Genomic DNA, 18606 nt, shown 5'->3' with positions numbered 1-18606 from the left:
GCGTCTCGTAAATGTGACGACAAGAGAGAAAAAAAGGTATGATCCACCTTGTCTTCTGCTAGTAGGCTACATGTAGGTCTACGCTTCATTGTGTAATTTACTGCATTTTCAAAATAATGCATACAAGATACAAAATAATGCCCTAGCATGAAAAAAAAGTACACAAATATGGAGTATACTCATAAACAGATCACATACGAAATACTTAAACTGTATGATAATGCAGTAAAATAAGCTCCACCCCGCCACCTCAAGAGCAACCTTTTAGAACAGTGTACTTGGGCGTTCCAAGGCTCTGTATATCATCGGAAGGACTCGGTCCCAGGCTCTGTATATCATCGGAAGGACTCGGTCCCAGGCTTTGTATATCATCGGAAGGACTCGGTCCCAGGCTCTGGATATCATTGGAAGGACTCGGCATTTTCCGCCACATCGGGATCACCTAGCCAAACGGTTAGCTTGCAATGAGCTAATGTTTGGGGGTATTTTTTATATCCTTAGCGTTGTACTGGTCACGGAAGACATAACTATTGTAGAAAATGGCGGATGTCAAAGGAGAAGAAATTAGCTCGCCTTTCCCTCCGTTGCCCCAGTCCTTCTCTCGTAACGGCTCCGGTGGAAGTACACCGGCTGGCACCGGCGACGGTCCCTGCCAGACGGCCACCACCGTCACGTCGGGCCCGCGGCTGGTCCGGATAGTGAAGTCCGACTCGGGCTACGGCTTCAATGTCCGCGGACAGGTCAGTGAAGGGGGACAGCTGCGGAGCATCAACGGGGAGCTGTACGCGCCGCTGCAGCACGTCAGTGCGGTGCTACCCGGAGGAGCAGCGGACAGAGCCGGGATCTCAAAGGGGGACAGGATCCTGGAAGTGTAAGTGCCCATCGGAGCTCCTGTATGGGCTTCATATGTTGAACGCCCTCCCCACCTAGGCGCTTGATGATAATGTACAGTGTTTACAGTGTAAGGAAATACTCGTTAGTGGTCACATACATTGGTGACCTGTGTATTCTAGAGCTTCAGTTATAGATCTGGGTCGCTGATGTAGAGCAGATAGCTCATTTTAATTTCAATCACCATTTAGTACAATCACATTGAAAGTACAGATTGCAAATCGATTAAATTATCTAAGCATCAGGTGTACAATGTGCAGGTCTAATGATTGCACAATCGTGTCATCGCATGTGGAGTTTGTTTGAGGCCCCGCTATGGGATTGAGATATCTCTTGTGGTTGCTGATAAACAGGTTAGAGTTCGACATCTTTAAATTGCAAGCATGTTACACTAGTATGCATAGAGATTGCTCGCCGATGTTAGGCTCTGTTGCCATGGAGAGGCACCGGATTTGTGTGCGTGAGTTAGATGGATGGGAGGTATGTAAGGGGCTTGCAGAACAAGTGAAGCTCAATTCTGATTGGCGTTGTGCTCTTTGTGTGTTTATCCGATTGGTTAGTTAATGGTGTGTCCTGCATTGTAATTGGATGGCAGGTGGTAACTTGGCAGTTTGTTGACCCCAATATCTCTGCAAGAGTATGTGGTTGCATGCAAATGTAGAAATGCATTGGCACTTTATTGGCACACGGCAAACATAAAAAATGTTCCACTCATGGTTATTTTGTTAACCATCATTGACTATTCTCTCTCTACTCAAAATCCATTTGCCCAACATTTAGCTCTACCAATAAAGATGTAGCATTTCCAGTTAATTTATCTTGACATTGGCCCTGGTATACGGCTTCATATATATATTTTAAATATTAACCAGGGTAATATCAGGAATATTGGGATCCATGCGAAATACTGAATTGCTGTTCAACAAATGAATGAAATGCAGCCTAAACCGTTCTGAGGTCTACAAATAGTATGTAGACCTACATAAACCCATAATAGTGTGTTTAGTGGTTTATGAAACTACATGCTGACAAGGGCGGCTGCAGGCTTTATCCTACATGGCTATCCTCAAGTCTATAACTAGTGCAGCAGTGACATAATGGAACAGGTCACAACCCTCTGGCGTCCTCCTCACCGGTAACAACAATGCAACAACATCCCCTGCTGCTGCTGCCAGTGTCCTCTGAGCTTTACTGGTGCGTTAAATTCCATTTAAACCTACAGTCCATAATGCCTGTGCTGCCATGGGTATGCAGGAGAATTACACAGGCACAAGCAGCAGCCCTTTGATATTCAAAGTTATTACATTAGTGAAGTAAATGTTGAAATCACTGTTGGCTATGTTGATTAACCGCTGAGCTATATTCATGCAGTTTTGTTTAGTTCACCTTCAGCGGTAGACGTGGGACATTGGAAGAACTAGATGAATGGGTGAAGGAAGCAGACGTTGTGGTAAATGGCCTTAGTGAACAAAATTAGGTGTATTTGCTCATCATAGATTAAATGGTATTACCTCATTGGATGAAACAGGTTCACATCATCAAACGTCCTCATTGTTGACTCAAGCTGTGTTTGCAGTGAAAGGCCATGCAGGGAACCACTCTGGATAGTAAGTTTATGTGTTTTTGGTTGGGCACTAAAAGGCACCAGCTCACGTGAATGCAGTACATAAACGAGTGGCCCTTAGCAAAGAACATTGTTCTGCTCTCGTCTCACAGGTCATTCTCTGATCCGTTTGAATTCTAGTGGACTGCAAAGTTAATTATTGGCTTATAATTAAAATGAGTCGCAGGATGGCTTGGATCCGTGTCGGTTGGTTGGGACTGCTCTTCTCTCTGTGTGCAGAGAAGTTTCTATGGTTGAGGGAAATTATACACTCCAACAATAGTGCTCTGAATCACTATTGTCAGCAGGCACAGCTGAGGCATCGCTGTACGATGGAGTACATGCCCTGACCTGCTCATGTGCCACCACTTGGACACAACCCCATAGTCCTCCTGTCAGTTTTGGGATCCTGAATTATGATGAAGATAGACATTGTATTTGTTTCTCTTCAGCTCCTGGACAAACGCAGAGGTACAGCATTGTTTGACTCTATCAGTCCCAGTTTCCTATCTATGCAGGATTTCTTATATTGATTGGAATCTTTGGGAATTAGGCATTTATTGTTCTAATTTAATGTATTTATATCTGTGGGAAGAGCTGCAAGGAGTTTTGGTAATATCACTCACAAGGGGGCGGAGCCTATTGATGATGTATCTACCAACACTTCCACCCCATCCCCTTACTTTGTCCCTCCTCCGGTCTGCCCACCCTGCCCCCTGCTGATCTCCCATCTCCACCCAACAGAAATGGGGTGAACGTGGAGGGAGCGACCCATAAGCAGGTGGTGGACCTGATCCGGGCCGGGGAGAAGGAGCTGGTGCTGGCGGTGCTGTCCGTCCCGCCCCAGGAAGCGGACTGCCTGGACCCCGGGGACGACGGCTCGGCCCAGTCCTGCTACGACTACTCTGACAAGCAGGCCGTGCCCATCTCCGTGCCCACCTACAAACACACCGAGCTCAGCCAGGAGAAGTTTGTGGTGAGCAGGGGGATTTGTCCTGTGGGATGGATAGATCTATACATTGAGATTAGGGAGCTTGGTTTAGATCAGCCCGTGCAGAACTTACTATTATAAAAAATACTTATGCTATTTGCATATAAGTAATGATAGCGTTATGCTATGATTTCCCTCCTGGCCTCCTCTGTAGGTCGATTTGGATAAAGTGTCTGCTAAATGTGAATGTAAACAGGTGGGTTGTTTGTTCAACTGAAAGGTGGATGAGTATTGTAAAGTTATATTGATCTGCAGATGGGATAAGTGCGTTGTCATCACTTCACGTTTGCTGCAGAACAAGGCTCTGGCTCATGGGTTTCTCCACCCCCCCTCCCTTCCAGGTGTACAGCGTGTACATGGCCGGCCGGCAGCTGTGCTCCAAGCGCTACCGGGAATTCTCCATCCTGCACCAGAACCTGAAGAGAGAGTTCTCCAACTACATGTTCCCCAAGCTGCCGGGGAAGTGGCCCTTCACCCTGTCTGAGCAGCAGCTGGACGCCCGCCGCCGGGGGCTGGAGGAGTACCTGGAGAAGGGTGAGTGAGACCGCAGAGGGAGGAGTTAAAGGGGCTGGAGGAGTACCTGGAGAACGCAGAGGGAGGAGTTAAAGGGGCTGGAGGTTACCTGGAGAACGCAGAGGGAGGAGTTAAAGGGGCTGGAGGAGTACCTGGAGAACGCAGAGGGAGGAGTTAAAGAGGCTGGAGGAGTACCTGGAGAACGCAGAGGGAGGAGCTAAAGGGGCTGAAGTTACCTTCAGGAGTTAAGGAGAGATGAGTGAGAAGGATATGAAGAGAGATGCCCTGATTGGTCAGACATTAGCTGGAGGGCTAGGTCTAAAATCTTAGGCCACGTTTATGCATAGCAGGGTATTTACTATTTCGAGAAAGGGTTAGTGCATCGTGCATACAACAATCGTTTTCAAAAAAGTTGTCATTCACATCAACCCGCATAAATACACCACTGAGCGCCATCATAACTATGCCAAACCTATGGGCAGCAGTGTAGGGAGAAGGATAAAGCCATGCAAGCCAATCAGAATCCTCAGAATCAACAACAACGAATAACACATGCGGCTTCCTGTTCCTTTTGTTTGGCATGATCGCCAAACAAACAGTAAACATAGGGCAGAAATCTCCAATTTGGCCGGAGTTTTTAGAAATAATAGTTTTCTGTGATAAAAACAGGGTTTTCGTGTAAATGAGAGGCCAAACCGTGTGGAAATATCTGCGTTTTCCCTTTGTGTAAACAGGGCCTTAATTGGCTCATGCAGAGGCAGGTGCAGTCAACTAGAAAACTGATATTCTCACAGCGTATTTCACTCAAATAAATGAATAAGCTCTTTGATGTTACCTTTCAACGTGTTAAATCTCTACAAATCACTCAAGATTTCTTGTATTTTGTACCTGAGTTGAAATTAGTTTCTCTCAAAAAGTGTGTGTGTGTGTGTGTGTGTGTGTGTGTGTGTGTGTGTGTGTGTGTGTGTGTGTGTGTGTGTGTGTGTGTGTGTGTGTGTGTGTGTGTGTGTGTGTGTGTGTGTGTGTGTGTGTGTGTGTGTGTCCTTTGAGATGGTAACCCACAAAGAGCTTTGGGTATGACTCTGTTTACGTTGTGTTGCTAGTTTTCTGATGGCCTCCCTGGTGTGTGCGTGTTTTCCCGCAGTGTGCTCCGTGCGTGTCATCGGTGAGAGTGACATCATGCAAGAGTTCCTGTCAGATTCCGATGAGGTAAGTTAACATTTCTATAAAAATAACTGGCCTTTGGTTGTTGAACAATTATTTTCTTTAGAAGGAAATGGAGTGCCTCCGCGGCCTCTCTTTCTTGTGTCGTGTGTGTGTCCACCATTCGTTACCATTCATTTTATTTTCTCATTGTCTGTACTAATCTCTCCTTACTGCCTAGAACTACAACGGGGTGTCTGATGTGGAGCTAAGGATAGCCATGCCCGATAAGACGACAGTCACAGTCAGAGTACGCAAAAACTCCACCACAGACCACGTCTACCAGGTACACACACACACACACACACACACACACACACACACACACACACACACACACACACACACACACACACACACACACACACACACACACACTTTGTGTGAGAGAGACTCTTACATTTTCTCTCTTCCATTATTTTCAATGCGTCTGGATCTTTTCCTTCTTTGTCTGTCAAGGCTGTGGTGGTGAAGGTGGGCATGGACAGCGTGACCGCCAGCTACTTTGCCCTCTTTGAGGTCATCAACCACACCTTCGGTAGGTCAGCGCCATATCCGCCTGTCTGGGTTTTAAGGTTCATGTACAAATGTGTGTATGGTATAAAGGTGGTTTAATGGTCTAAGCTGCTGTGGAAGCCCGGCCTAGTCGGACTAATCAGAGTTTCGATTTATATCTGAAGTCTGATGGCAAACAAGCATTATTTTGCTTAATATTTGTTTCGACCAATCATCTGGCTAGAGGGAATCTGTCAGCGCATATATCCGGAGAACACAAACTGGGCCGGGAATAGCAAAATGTAAGAACTTGTCTGTAAAGGTTTCAGACGAACACAGTGCGTTTACATGACACTCAAGAAAATCGAATTATTAGATCAGTACAACTATGATTGGATTATTAAGATGCATGTATACACCTTAGTCCCCTTCGACTAAAATCTGATCTAATTGGGTTTCTCATAGTCGGATTAAAACCCCTAGATTATTCGATTGATAGTCGCATTAAGCGTGCATGTTTACGGTGAATCAAATGGGATTTTGCGTTCTGTGCATGCTCAAGATCTTTTTTCTGGGGGGCCGTGAGCCTGAAGCAAAATTACGAATCCTACTATGGTCACACCCATATCCCGAAAAGACATGCCCGCCTCTATTTCTGAATGGTCCGTCACACACGTCACCCATATAGTTTATTCTGCTGTCTATGGATTTGACTACTGCGATTTAACTGGCTTGATATTGGCTGCTATGGTGAGGATTAGGGGTAAGGGTTAGGGTTAGGGGTAGGGTTGCACCGAAATGACATTTTTTTGCCGAAACCGAAATCCGAAAAAGAGTAAACCATGGCCGAAACCCGTAAACCGAAACACAGAAAGAAAATATTATGACAATTATTAGTTCCATTTAGGGTTGCCGCGGTATACGGTATTAGGTTAAAAGTTCGGCAGTTTGCCTTTGCGCTGTTTTATTTTTGATGTGTTTTTTCATAAAAAAGAAAATAGATACAAACCTAATAGATAGGCTACCTAATAAAGCGTTGGAACATGCAAGATCGGTAACCATAGCAACGCCGGTAAACAAACCCCACGAAGCCCAATCCCTACGAGAGCTCCCCGCGCTACGGCCATCCGGAGGCGCACAGAGCTTTTGGCCGTGATATTATGTATAAAATTATATTATACTATTATATATAGAACGTTATAAGACGCTGTCACCGAGAATTGGCGCGATGCCAGACGCTGTCACCGAGTGTGAGAGAAGAGTTGACGGAGAAGATGGCGGTTGACCTAGTTTCAAAGTTCATACCGTTTATACTCGGTAATACAACCCTAGTACCATTGCATTTATGGCTATGACTGTGTACTAACCTAATCAAAATCAAGGCATTGCAATTTCTGCAAATCGCTATACGTGGGTCTTTCTCAGAAACATTGAAAAACGTCCACACCGCAGACATATTGGCGCCTATCCAGACAAGCGTGTGCTGGCCGCGCTTTTTGTTTGCGTCATCACAAATTTCTGTTTCGGCCGTGTTGTTCGGTGATAAAAGTATTTTGTCCGAAAACCGAAATTGCGCTTTTGGGCCATTTTCAGCTGAAAATTTTCGGTGGCCGAAAATTCGGTGCATCCCTAGTTAGGGGTTATAGTTAGGGTTAGGGTTATTTTGTTGTGTTTCATTATAAACATGCATTCAGTACACACTACTCTTCGATTACACCTAAGGCTGAATTAAAAGTACATGTTTTTCTAAATTTCAACAAGGTTGTAAAGTAGTAACTTCGGGCACGTCTGTCAAAATAAATGTTTTTTTCTTCAGACGATTTTTTCTTTACGATCTTTATTCATTCATTGCGCCGCGGCCAAACTGACGGGGATATTCTCTGATATTATGAATCTTAAAGACTGCGTCAGGTTCTTAGACTCTCTGGTACTTCGCCAACCAGTAAAGACTCGTAGTGCATCTCGCCCATGGTGGAGAACGAACTGGGGGAAAGGAACTTTGGATTTCACTCTCTGTGAAGAGATTGAACAGATTGAACAGATTGAACCGCGACATGGAGGAGAAAGGGATTGTTGCCGTATGCACCACCGAGGGGCTGCTCCGCCGCTGGAGCAGCTGATCCGGTGGGGATTCCGCATACGGCAACAATCCCTTTTTCCTCCATGTCACGGTTCAATCTGGACTTCAGAGAGTCGGAGAAATGACATTGACCCGAAGGGAAATGACAGCTGTCTACTGAAAACATCTTTCTCGAATGCCGCCTGAGCTTGTTGTTGCTGGTGACGTAAAGAGTACAGACGGTGGCTCTATTACCACTAGATGAAGTGGGTACAGCGCCACCTATCGTACCGGGGTATAACATGCTTCTGCCAATGAATCGATTTTCCCACCGCCATTTATATCTGACAATTGCAGTTGTCAAATTGAGGAGCATAGTCGAACGATGGCTTTAATCGGATTAAGCTGTGCATGTTAACGAACTGACTGTTTAGACCAGCCCCTTCTGCAAGCTTCAGCCACTCATGTAGATGATGTATAACGTTAGTAGAATATCTCTGTAATGAACAGGAACTGTTCATTAGAGATGGGTCAGAATATTAGATTATTCGATTATTATATTCTATTCCTATTCTATTCCCGAGGGTCAAAGTCGATTTTTAACATTTGGACCGTTAATTTTTTTTCCCATTCAAATAAACAACAATTAACGGACGGAACTAATGTTGGACAGGTGTCGAAGGGCATTATGCTGCTTATACCATGGTCACTTGCCATAGAAAATAAATGAAGACCATTCATTTCTAGGGGGATTATTTGTTAATCAACACGGCGGATGTGCGCGCAGAATGATCGCCATAAGAAACTTTGTTTGACCGGTTGCCATGGTTATCTCTGTGCGGTTAATTTGCAGTTGTGGTGTTAATTAGCGATGTTGTCAGCTTACTGTTACATTAAACTGTAATCAGAAAACGCGGTTATATGCTATAGACCCTATAGTATCTGTGGTATAAAGGTTGGGACGAATTTCAAATGATAAATACGTACTCTTTATGTTGAAAGTATTGGCCGTCGCGATTCAGCCCTTATACCACAGATACTGTAGGGACTTTAGCATATAACCGCGTTTTCGGATTGCAGTTTAATACATTTTTCACAATTTACCAGCTCTCGTTTTGAGGGTTGAACAGATCATTTGACTGGAACTACTTAGCAGGTAGTTGTTGTTTTGCGTTTAAGATATTAAGTGATTTCTTGCCGATGATCCATGGCTGCCTTTGTGAATGTCGGCACACTTCGAATAATCGATTATTCCTTCATACCAGCCACCGATTATTCGACCATGAAAATTTTGAGTTATTCACATCCCTACTGCTCATTACCCTTGCATTTCTGGTGTCTGGCCTGGGCTCTTTGCCTTCTCCCCCAAAGGTTTTGCTATAACATGGTGGGACTTCTGGGTCCTCGATGATGGACGCTCCATCGGACCCTTTCCCCAGGTCCATTAATACACTGGTCACGTGGTCATCCAGAGTGGATCTGTGAGAGGCCTTAGAGTATGGACAAACCACACGCAATGTCGGACCCCGCTGATGTGTTCACACATATTGGAAATACTCTATACGTTAGGCAAGGGGTGGCACCTGGGTAGAGCGTTTAGGAGGCGGGACTTGACGGAGAGGGTATAAAGCGGAAGTGGCTGGTTTCTCCCGGTTTCATGCCGGTCACGTGATCGAAACGTCAGCAACACGTCAGCAACACGTCAGCAACGGGTCAGCAACTGGTCAGCAACACGTCAGCAACACGTCAGCAACACGTCAGCAACACGTCAGCAACACGTCAGCAACACGCCCACTCACCCATTGTGAGTTCTCCAGCTCTCAGATACTCTGGACTTGACACTAGGGGCCTGGTAGGTTAAACTATGTAGGGGCAAAGTCTGACACATTTCACACATACAGCGCCACCGGGGATTTTCAGGAGACTGTCCGACTTTCAGTGCCTGTGTGAGAGGCCTTCCTGATTGGCCGTTTTCTTAGTTATGACATCATCATCATCATGAATGAGCAGTTCTTTCCATCTAACTAAACTTATAAAGGAAACTCTTTCAGAACTCCTTAGTCCGTAGAACTGTACAGGTGTAGGGTTTTGTACTGAGCACAATCCGCCATCCTCCGGTTCCCCCTCTGCATCTCTCCTTTAATACAGGTTGTATTATGGTACTGTATATGTAATGCTTATTTCCATGCAAGTTGTCAGACTGTTGCCCTGCAGCCTGATCTTTACACAGAGCGAATGGAGTTTAAATCATTTTATACTTTAGTATATTATTTACAAGAAAAGAAGAAAAAATGCTATCTTTTTACTTTGTAGTTAAGGCGGAAGCCTTGTGCTGCTTAGGCGGCCGCCTAAGCTGTAAAGTGCTGTGGGAAACCCCTGAGCGGTTAAAGCTTGTACCAATGAACTCTGAGCTTTTACTGTGATGGGTTTCAGTGGCAGAAACAAGAATAGTTGATCTGCAACTGGAGTACTGCTGGTCCGAACCTATTCCTCCCTGTGCTTGGATATCCCAGACACCAAGAGACACCCAACCCCCAACCAAACCCGGCCTCTGAGGAGCTGCTCTGGACACTGGCGTGTTGATTTCTGCATCCCTACAGAGCGGCCATAGTTATATTTTAAGTATTCCATTAGGGCTGTGCGCAGGAGGGGGTTGGGCGGAAAACAAAGTGTTTCCACTCTTTAGCAACCCTCCATTAATCAAATTCAAAGGTATTCTATTTCTATCCAATATTTAGTTTTGTATATGAATAGGGCCAGGTTGCTGATGTCACCACATCTCTCCCTCTGAGGCCGTAGTATGGTGCTAGTCGTCCATCCTGGCCTGATGGAGAGCCGCACACAGGATCCCAGTGTCAGTGACACAGACACAGAGAGAGCTCTCTTCAGCGCCATTGAACAAAGTTCCCTCTCTTTGCTAGCACACATTTAAATGCCAATATCTTCCACCCTCTCGCTCTCTCTCTCTGGGCCCCCACTTACCCATCTCTCTACATGGCTCTCTAGCTCTCTCACCCAGGTAATTCAATCACAAATGATTGATGAGGTGTGTGTGTGCGTGTGCGTGTGTGTGCGTGCGCATGCGTGCGCGTTCAAATTTACCTTCTTAGTATTATAGAATCTATAGAATATTCCTCGATTTTAAGCTAAATCTTTGCTTCCCTCAACTCTCTTTTTCTCTCGCCCTCTCTCTCAGTGAGGAAGCTGGCGCCCAATGAGTTCCCCCACAAGCTGTACGTCCAGAACTACACGTCAGCGGTGCCCGGGACCTGCCTCACGCTGCGCAAGTGGCTGTTCACCACCCAGGAGGAGATCCTGCTCAACGACAACCAGCTGGCCATCCACTATTGCTTCCACCAGGTGTGTGTGTGTGTGTGTGTGTGTGTGTGTGTGTGTGTGTGTGTGTGTGTGTGTGTGTGTGTGTGTGTGTGTGTGTGTGTGTGTGTGTGTGTGTGTGTGTGTGTGTGTGTGTGTGTGTGTGTGTGTGTGTGTGTGTGTGTGTTTTTTGCCAGAATCCAAAATGCAGCTTTGGCATTTGCGTGTGTAGCGTGTTTGTGTCTCTGGGTCTTTTTTGGGGCATTGGTTTGTAGCCCGATGTTTGTGGATGAATGACCTTGGAATAATTATTGGTTAAATACATTTGTCCATTCGGTAAATAAGGCTTGGGCTCATCCACTGGCTAACTCAGATCCAGGTGTTGGGTGTTTATTGAGACAACATAAAGACCCTGGCAGACTTTAGTGAGCGTCTCGCTTTTATTTTCAGTGGTGCCGATTCAGATTAAGTTCCTGCCCTTAAGGAGATTTGCAGTGATAAAGTGTTTCACTATTGAACAAGTGAAGATAAGTAAGTAGGCGGTGGCCTGTGTTTTTCCAAATTTTAAGTGAATCCTGTTCCACTCTGTGGCGGTAAGCTGGCGCCCCACTGCAGACTCTGCTTTAAGTTCCCTTCTCGTCTCCAGCCCATCCCATCGTGCAACTAAAAGATGGATTCATCATGAGCCACATATTTATGTTCCTGAGCCTTTCCAATATTTTGATATGCATAAATTATTCAATCAATCAATTCATAGCCTAAAATGTTTTTAAGATTTTGAATCTTTTGAATACTGTGTGTGTGTGTGTGTGTGTGTGTGTGTGTGTGTGTGTGTGTGTGTGTGTGTGTGTGTGTGTGTGTGTGTGTGTGTGTGTGTGTGTGTGTGTGTGTGTGTGTGTGTGTGTGTGTGTGTGTGTGTGTGTTGACTCCGGTGCTCCCCAGGCACTAGACGACGTGAAGAAGGGCTTCATCAAGGTGGAGCAGAAGTCCTACCAGCTGCAGAAGCTGGCGGAGCAGCAGAAGCTGGCCATGGTGGGGCACACACAAACCTCCTATTACAGCCGTGGTTCTTATTGCCACACACCATCAAGTTGTATTTATCCTCAACATATTTAGTAATTCTTTGAGATTCACTCTAAACCTACGGAAAAATCTTGTGGACTGATTTGCGATACAGTTACTATTGAGGAATATCTCAACTTCATATTGAAGTGTAGCTGACCCCACCCTGTTTCTACTTTAAATTAAACACTGTTTTTTTTTATGTGTTTTGGGCTTCGAGTTCTAGGAATGGGGTGGGATCAATCATTCCCATGGTTACGGCAATCCTAACCCTAACCCTAAAAACATAAAACCTTCTCACCACATACAAGTGTGGGGAGCAAGCATCCCAACACTCTGTAGGTGACACACGTTGTACGCAAACATCAAGTGTTGATGTGGCTTTGGGCCTTGCTGCAGTGGCCCTAACGTAATAAGCACATCCCAACTGCAGAAATGGCTGCTGTTGCAGCTGATGCAGTGTCCCATCTAGCCAGTGTAGTGCCTTACTCTAAACTGACAGCAGAGCTGTGTATTAAGATGGATCTACTCGCCTCTCCTGCACTTAAACAAATGCTACGACTTATTTTAAACTCAATAATAAACTCCTCCGGTTCTCTGTACATTAACATTGATGTATGTACACACTCATATTATGAACATGTACCACAGGAGTGTATTCCGGTACAGCAGAGTGGATGAAGGCATCTAATTCATAATCTATCAATCAAATCTTGGCAATGCGTTAGTAAATACTGTAATTATTCTGTCAAGTTTCCCGGATTGTAATGACGCCGTGTAGCAACGGAATGATCCGGTGGCCTCACTGGGAGCAAGGATGGGCTGGAGTTGCAGCCTCGGCTCCGGACTTTACAGGCCACTTCTCAAGACGGTCTAATTATATAATGGCTGTCTTCGGAAATAAGTGCAGACCAAGACTCTGGCTCAGACGGGGCGAGGAGGCTGGCAGTGGGAGGGGTGGAGGGTAGACAGAGAGGGAGGGAGAGGCCTGTGGGGAAATACAAGGGCTGAGAATAAATATAAAGGACTGACTTGTTGAGGCAGGACTGACTCATGTGGAAGTCTGGAGGCCGCGGGATCCTTAGGGCGTAATAACCAGGCGGGGACACTGGGGAACACAGACAATGTCAACAGTGGTGCTAGTCCTGTGCTGCTTCCAGCGCTCCCAAACATTGGTATTATGTGCATTCGTATTACTCAGTGGGGCATTGAGAATAATTGCACCCTTAACATGCAAATAAATACAATTATTTATTCTAATTCTGTTCTGTTATCTCTGTCTCTCTGCTTCTCTCTCGTCCTCTCTCTCTCTCTCTCTCTCTCTCTCTCCCTCAGTATCTGAGTCTGTTGCGGGGCTGCGAGGGCTACAACGAGGTCATCTTCCCCCACTGCTCGTGTGACTCCCGGCGCAAGGGCCATGTGATAACTGCCATCAGCATCCAGCACTTCAAGCTGCACGCATGCACGGAGAACGGCACGCTGGAGGCAAGGAGGGACCCTCCCACCCCTGACCTCTTAAGCCATGTTCCTGCTTTCAAGCCAGGGTTACAAACTACAAATATCTGTTTGCAAAACAATTGAAAGGATTTGAAGGCAGAAACCTCTGGATGTGATCCAAGTGGACACAGATGATGGTACCGTCCTCCAGAGGCACTAGAGTGTGGTGAATCCATCATGTTGTGTTCTGTACGTCCATGTTCTCTTGAACAATGGTGGACCAGTAGAACCCCACTGTTAAACCTGCACGTTTAACCACACAATAGATAAAATCACACAAAAAAAAACGAAATATCATTTTGGCAGTATTTACACAAAATGTACAGGATCACAATACATATCGTGTCACCAGTCAAAAACAGGACAAAGGATAGCTCCAATAAGCTCCGAGGTCATAGAGCAGGTTGTAACCCGGCACTGTGGGGCCCTGCTGTGTGCTCCAGAATCAGGTGATCGCCTTCGAATGGGCCGAGATGCAGCGCTGGGACACAGACGAGGAGGGCATGGCCTTCTGCTTTGAGTACGCTCGCGGGGAGAAGAAGCCGCGCTGGGTCAAGATCTTCACACCATATGTGAGTAGGAGGGCTGTCTGCCTGTCTGTCTGTCTGTCTGTCTGTCTGTCTGTCTGTCTGTCTGTCTGTTTGTGGTGCTTTCCACTGGTCAGTTGTTATTTTTTCTGGTTTGAAATGAAAATATTGACCACCAAATGACAGCCAAAACGAGATAATTGTATTTGGTGCTCAAACGGAAGGGCTTAAAGTAACACACCACGTACCTTCAACCTAGCTGTCCCTGAAAACCTCAATCAAAGCCAGAAATCTACGGGTTACCCTGGATTCAGATTACAACCGACAGACACATCCAATCAGTTACAAAATCTGCCTATTATCACCTTAAAAACTAAGCAAGACTTTACTGCAATGTTCTCCTTACAGTTCTTCCAAAAAAAACCTCCAAGGCAACTACAGCTGGTTCAGAATGCTGCTGCTAGATTTCTAACAGACCAAAATTGAACATCAACAATTCTTATATCATTACACTGGCTACATGTATGTCAGAAAATTGATTTTAAAATCATGCTGCTCACCTATAAATCCCTACATGGTTTAGGGCCAAAGTATCACTGATATGTTTCTACTACATAAGCCTTCTAGACCACTAAGATCCTCTGTGACCAAACTGTTTATTATCCCCAGAGTAAACATGAAACATGGGAAAGCAGTATTTAGTTAATAAGCAAGAAATTGCTGGAATAAACTCCCTGGGGATTTAAGGCTTTCCGCAATTCTGACCAATTTTAAAACAAGACTGAAGAATTGTATGTTTGCTTTAGCTTTCTACTAAATCTTAACTACAATCCACTTTGTACAATGCATTTCTTAAGTTTGCTATTTTATTTTATTATTTCATGTTGTGTGCATTTTTTTTCGTTGCCTTTGTTTTCTTTTGCTTATCTATTTAATTAAATTTCATTTTATGGGATGTGAAGCACTTTGAGTCTGTCTCGTGTATGAAAAGTGCTTTACCTTGCCTATCTTTTGTAACTTATTTCACTTTAAACTGAAAGAAGGAACGCAACGGAGGGCTTTAATTGACCACATCCAGAGGAAGCTGTGTCATCCTGTCCTCTGTGCGCTCTCTCTGTGTGTCCTCTCAGTTCAACTACATGCACGAGTGCTTCGAGAGGGTCTTCTGTGAGCTCAAGTGGAGGAGGGAGGTGAGGACCTGTCACTCATTTCAGACCGTGTGGATCGGTAGGCGGTGTCCTGGCAGTACAATAACATCTCCGCTGTTCACAGGTGGAGGAGGAGGCGACCGACAACGACAACAAGAACTGCAGCAAAGATGGTATGTGTGGCGAGGTAAGGCTCTGCCTGCCTCGCTGCGTGTGTGTGTGTGTGTGTGTGTGTGTGTGTGTGTGTGTGTGTGTGTGTGTGTGTGTGTGTGTGTGTGTGTGTGTGTGTGTGTGTGTGTGTGTGTGTGTGTGTGTGTGTGTGTGTGTGTGTGTGTGTGTGTGAATCACTGATCACACATCAAGAGGGGTATTCCACGAACGGAGGTTTAACAAACACAGAGTTCACGCTGAACTCTAGGTCGATTGACCCTGTGCCAACTAAACCAGAGCTGTCGGTTCCAGCGCACGGGTTATGCATTAGTTCAATCAACACGGGGTTGGTTAACACAGGGTTGTGCACGTCCACGCCAAACCTATAAAGACGTGATGTATGGATCATGGAAACCCCTGATCGAAATGGCGAGATGGGCCGCTTATTTAAATGAAATGGAACTCCAGGTTCTCCTGGAGAATTATGACGAGGAGGAGGACATTATCACAAGAAAAGGGAACGCTTAAGCCTCTGCAACCCAGAGAACCAAAGCCTGGCAGCAAATCGCTGACCGCGTAAATGCGTTAGTTACATGTCGAAAGCATGATCCTTAATATTTGAGCCATGAATCTATTAACACCCCAGTTAAGCGTTCCCACCACATAACCCTTTTCTTCTAAAAAAATATGTACTCCGATGGCTCCCAAGCGGTCAGTGGATCAAGTAAAAAATAAAGTATAAAAACATACAAACTGGTAAGCTTTTCCCACCATCGAATTGGTATATTTTGTCAGTCCAGCATTTAAATTGTCATACCATATTTGTCACTCCTGCATTTAAATAAGCCCTTTTTTTTTAAGTAAATCGTGAAAAGGCCGTCGAAGTAACGCATGCAAACCGTGTGTGTGGGCCACAGTGCAAATGTTCCAAATGTTTTTTTTTGGTAACTGGGTAGAAAACCTAAAAGTGAAAATTCATCAGCTTCACAGATCAAGATGCATTAGTGCTTGTAATGGAGCCGCCGGCTACGATCGAACATTCTCCAGTGGATGTAAGTCCGTTAGGACTATTTTATACTTCCTGTTGTAAGCGCCTCTCGGCATAGTACTCAGCCAATGTTGCTCTTTGTATGATAGGAGGCCAATGAAAATCTTGCTCCGGACGTGGATGGGTCATCTGAAAGGACTGAGATGTGCTCAGCATCTCCAACATTATAGATAAAACTATCATTTGCAAAAAACGGAGGGCTACGCAAATAGTCTGGAGTGGACTGAGGCCAGGTACTCGATTGGTAGTGTTGGCTTTGTAAGGCTGGAGAAGGCTATTTAAATATATTAAAGATTTGAGCGAGAATCTATATCTCTCCAGCAAAAAGTCATCCAGATATGCCAAGATGTCGAGCCGTGGTCTTATTAATCGCTTCCGGTGGATTGCGCAAATAATTTGCGCTCCGATATCAAAAGGACTCTCATCAAAAGGGCATGCCATTGTGAACACATGAAATCTGCGGTGAACGCAGGTTTAAATACCCAAAACCGGGTTATGTTCCAAACTTAACCTGCGCAAAACCTGCTCCGACCAGGTTTGATTCAGAGCATATGTTGCTATAGTAACTAACATACCGTGTTCATTTGGAACGGAAGCCTAGGGTTACCGCAAACCCTGGGTTAACTTACCCGGTTATGTGATAAAACCGGCTTTGTGGAATACCCCTCAGAGTGTTGTGTTTACATTATTTGTGTGTGTATGTGAGTCTCTGCTCTGATGGTGTTTACGTTGTGCAGAATATCTTCCAGCTGTTGAGGCACAGAAGGGATGGAAGCACCTAGGAGGAGCTGGACTCATCGCCTCCTAGCTCCTCCTCAGCAGCGTTCCTCAGCTCCATCTCGGCTCTTCATCTCCCCGCCCTAAGACAAGCCCCTGCCGCCCCTCCCCACCATACCCTCAACAGCACCTCACCCATTAAGGACATTTCAGCAACCACGCTGCAAGATGCTGAACCATCATATGCAACGGAAATAGGAAAAAAACTCATTTGACGCAGACGACCACCACACCCCCCCCCCCCCCCCCCCTCCCCTCCCGCCTCCAGCCTCTCTCCTACACTATGAACACTGGGCCCCCGTGGCCAGGGCCCCTGAGGTGTACGTTTGTGACCCGGTTAGCTAGGACTGTGTGCCGGGCCCTGTCTCTCCTCGGACAACCAACAAAATGGTTGAAGAACACCGTGAAACGACAGGTTTCATGGTACCATGTAAGCAAGCTGGCACGAGAGACAAAAGAGCCTGCCAATGGTGGGACGGGGTTGGGGAGGACAGAGAGACTTAAAGCGTTGTAGCCGATGGAGGAGAGTGGCGGTGCCCGCGTGTGCCTGGGGTCCGGGTGTGTTTTGGACCTGTTTGCTGTACTGAATGTTCTCAAAATGTTGACCCCCAGTGTGCAGCCATGGCAGGGGCCAGTCCAGAAAGAGGCCTTTGCTTTGTAATGGAATCCCGTGCGTGCATACACCCCCCACCGCTCCAGTTTTGGCCCTTAGACTGAATTTTTAAATAGGGGGAGTACATAAATATGGCATATCAGGAACAGAGAAAGAAATAAGGGAAAGGCCCAGACCTCTTTGGGTCTAACCACATTCAATAAGCAGTGTTGTTAGTGAATGCTTTTTATTGGGGGTGTACAAATAGCGGAATGTTTTATTCACGAGCAGGCACTGTCCTGCAATGTTTGCACTTTAAAGAACAGTATTAATGACCTCCAAACACGCTGGCGACTTCTGTCAAGGAAACAGGTATTAGAATGCAAAAAAAAAAAGTTTTATGCTATTTTGGACTGCAAAGACGTATAATACAGCAACGTGTATATTCAAGATGTATTATCCAGGGATTTTGCCATAATATAGACTTTTATGAGCGAATAGTATATTGGGAGCAATGCTGTGCAGCAAAAGGCCCTTGTGTGAAAGCACAGTACAGAGAGTGTGTGTGTGTGTGTGTGTGTGTGTGTGTGTGTGTGTGTGTGTGTGTGTGTGTGTGTGTGTGTGTGTGTGTGTGTGTGTGTGTGTGTGTGTGTGTGTGTGTGTGTGTGTGTGTGTGTGTGTGTGTGTGTGTGTGTGGTTGTTGTGAGGTTGCATTTCTCACTGGGGACAGTAGGG

General features: G+C 45.6%; 1 protein-coding gene across 2 annotated transcripts; it reads left to right on the top strand.

Moving 5' to 3' along the window:
* Window positions 1-231: 231 nt before the first annotated feature.
* snx27b (sorting nexin 27b) lies at window positions 232-17504 on the top strand. 2 transcript variants are annotated; one of them, XM_056602499.1, is made up of 13 exons: window positions 232-871; window positions 3239-3470; window positions 3827-4019; window positions 5143-5207; window positions 5383-5487; window positions 5661-5739; window positions 10952-11115; window positions 12013-12102; window positions 13468-13617; window positions 14073-14201; window positions 15287-15346; window positions 15429-15491; window positions 17240-17504. In XM_056602499.1, exons 1-13 carry the CDS (start codon window positions 540-542, stop codon window positions 17282-17284), a joined length of 1707 nt encoding a protein of 568 aa, XP_056458474.1. In that variant the 5' UTR covers window positions 232-539; the 3' UTR covers window positions 17285-17504. The 2 variants fall into 2 exon arrangements, with proteins under 2 accessions (XP_056458474.1, XP_056458473.1); XM_056602498.1 differs by having other exon boundaries at window positions 234-871; window positions 15429-15477.
* Window positions 17505-18606: the final 1102 nt, after the last annotated feature.

This window comes from Gadus chalcogrammus, chromosome 11 (genome assembly GCF_026213295.1).
Source record: "Gadus chalcogrammus isolate NIFS_2021 chromosome 11, NIFS_Gcha_1.0, whole genome shotgun sequence".
In the NCBI taxonomy this organism is placed as follows: domain Eukaryota; kingdom Metazoa; phylum Chordata; class Actinopteri; order Gadiformes; family Gadidae; genus Gadus; species Gadus chalcogrammus.
Note: the sequence above shows the minus strand (reverse complement) of the source record. Positions and strands in the feature narration are given on the sequence as shown.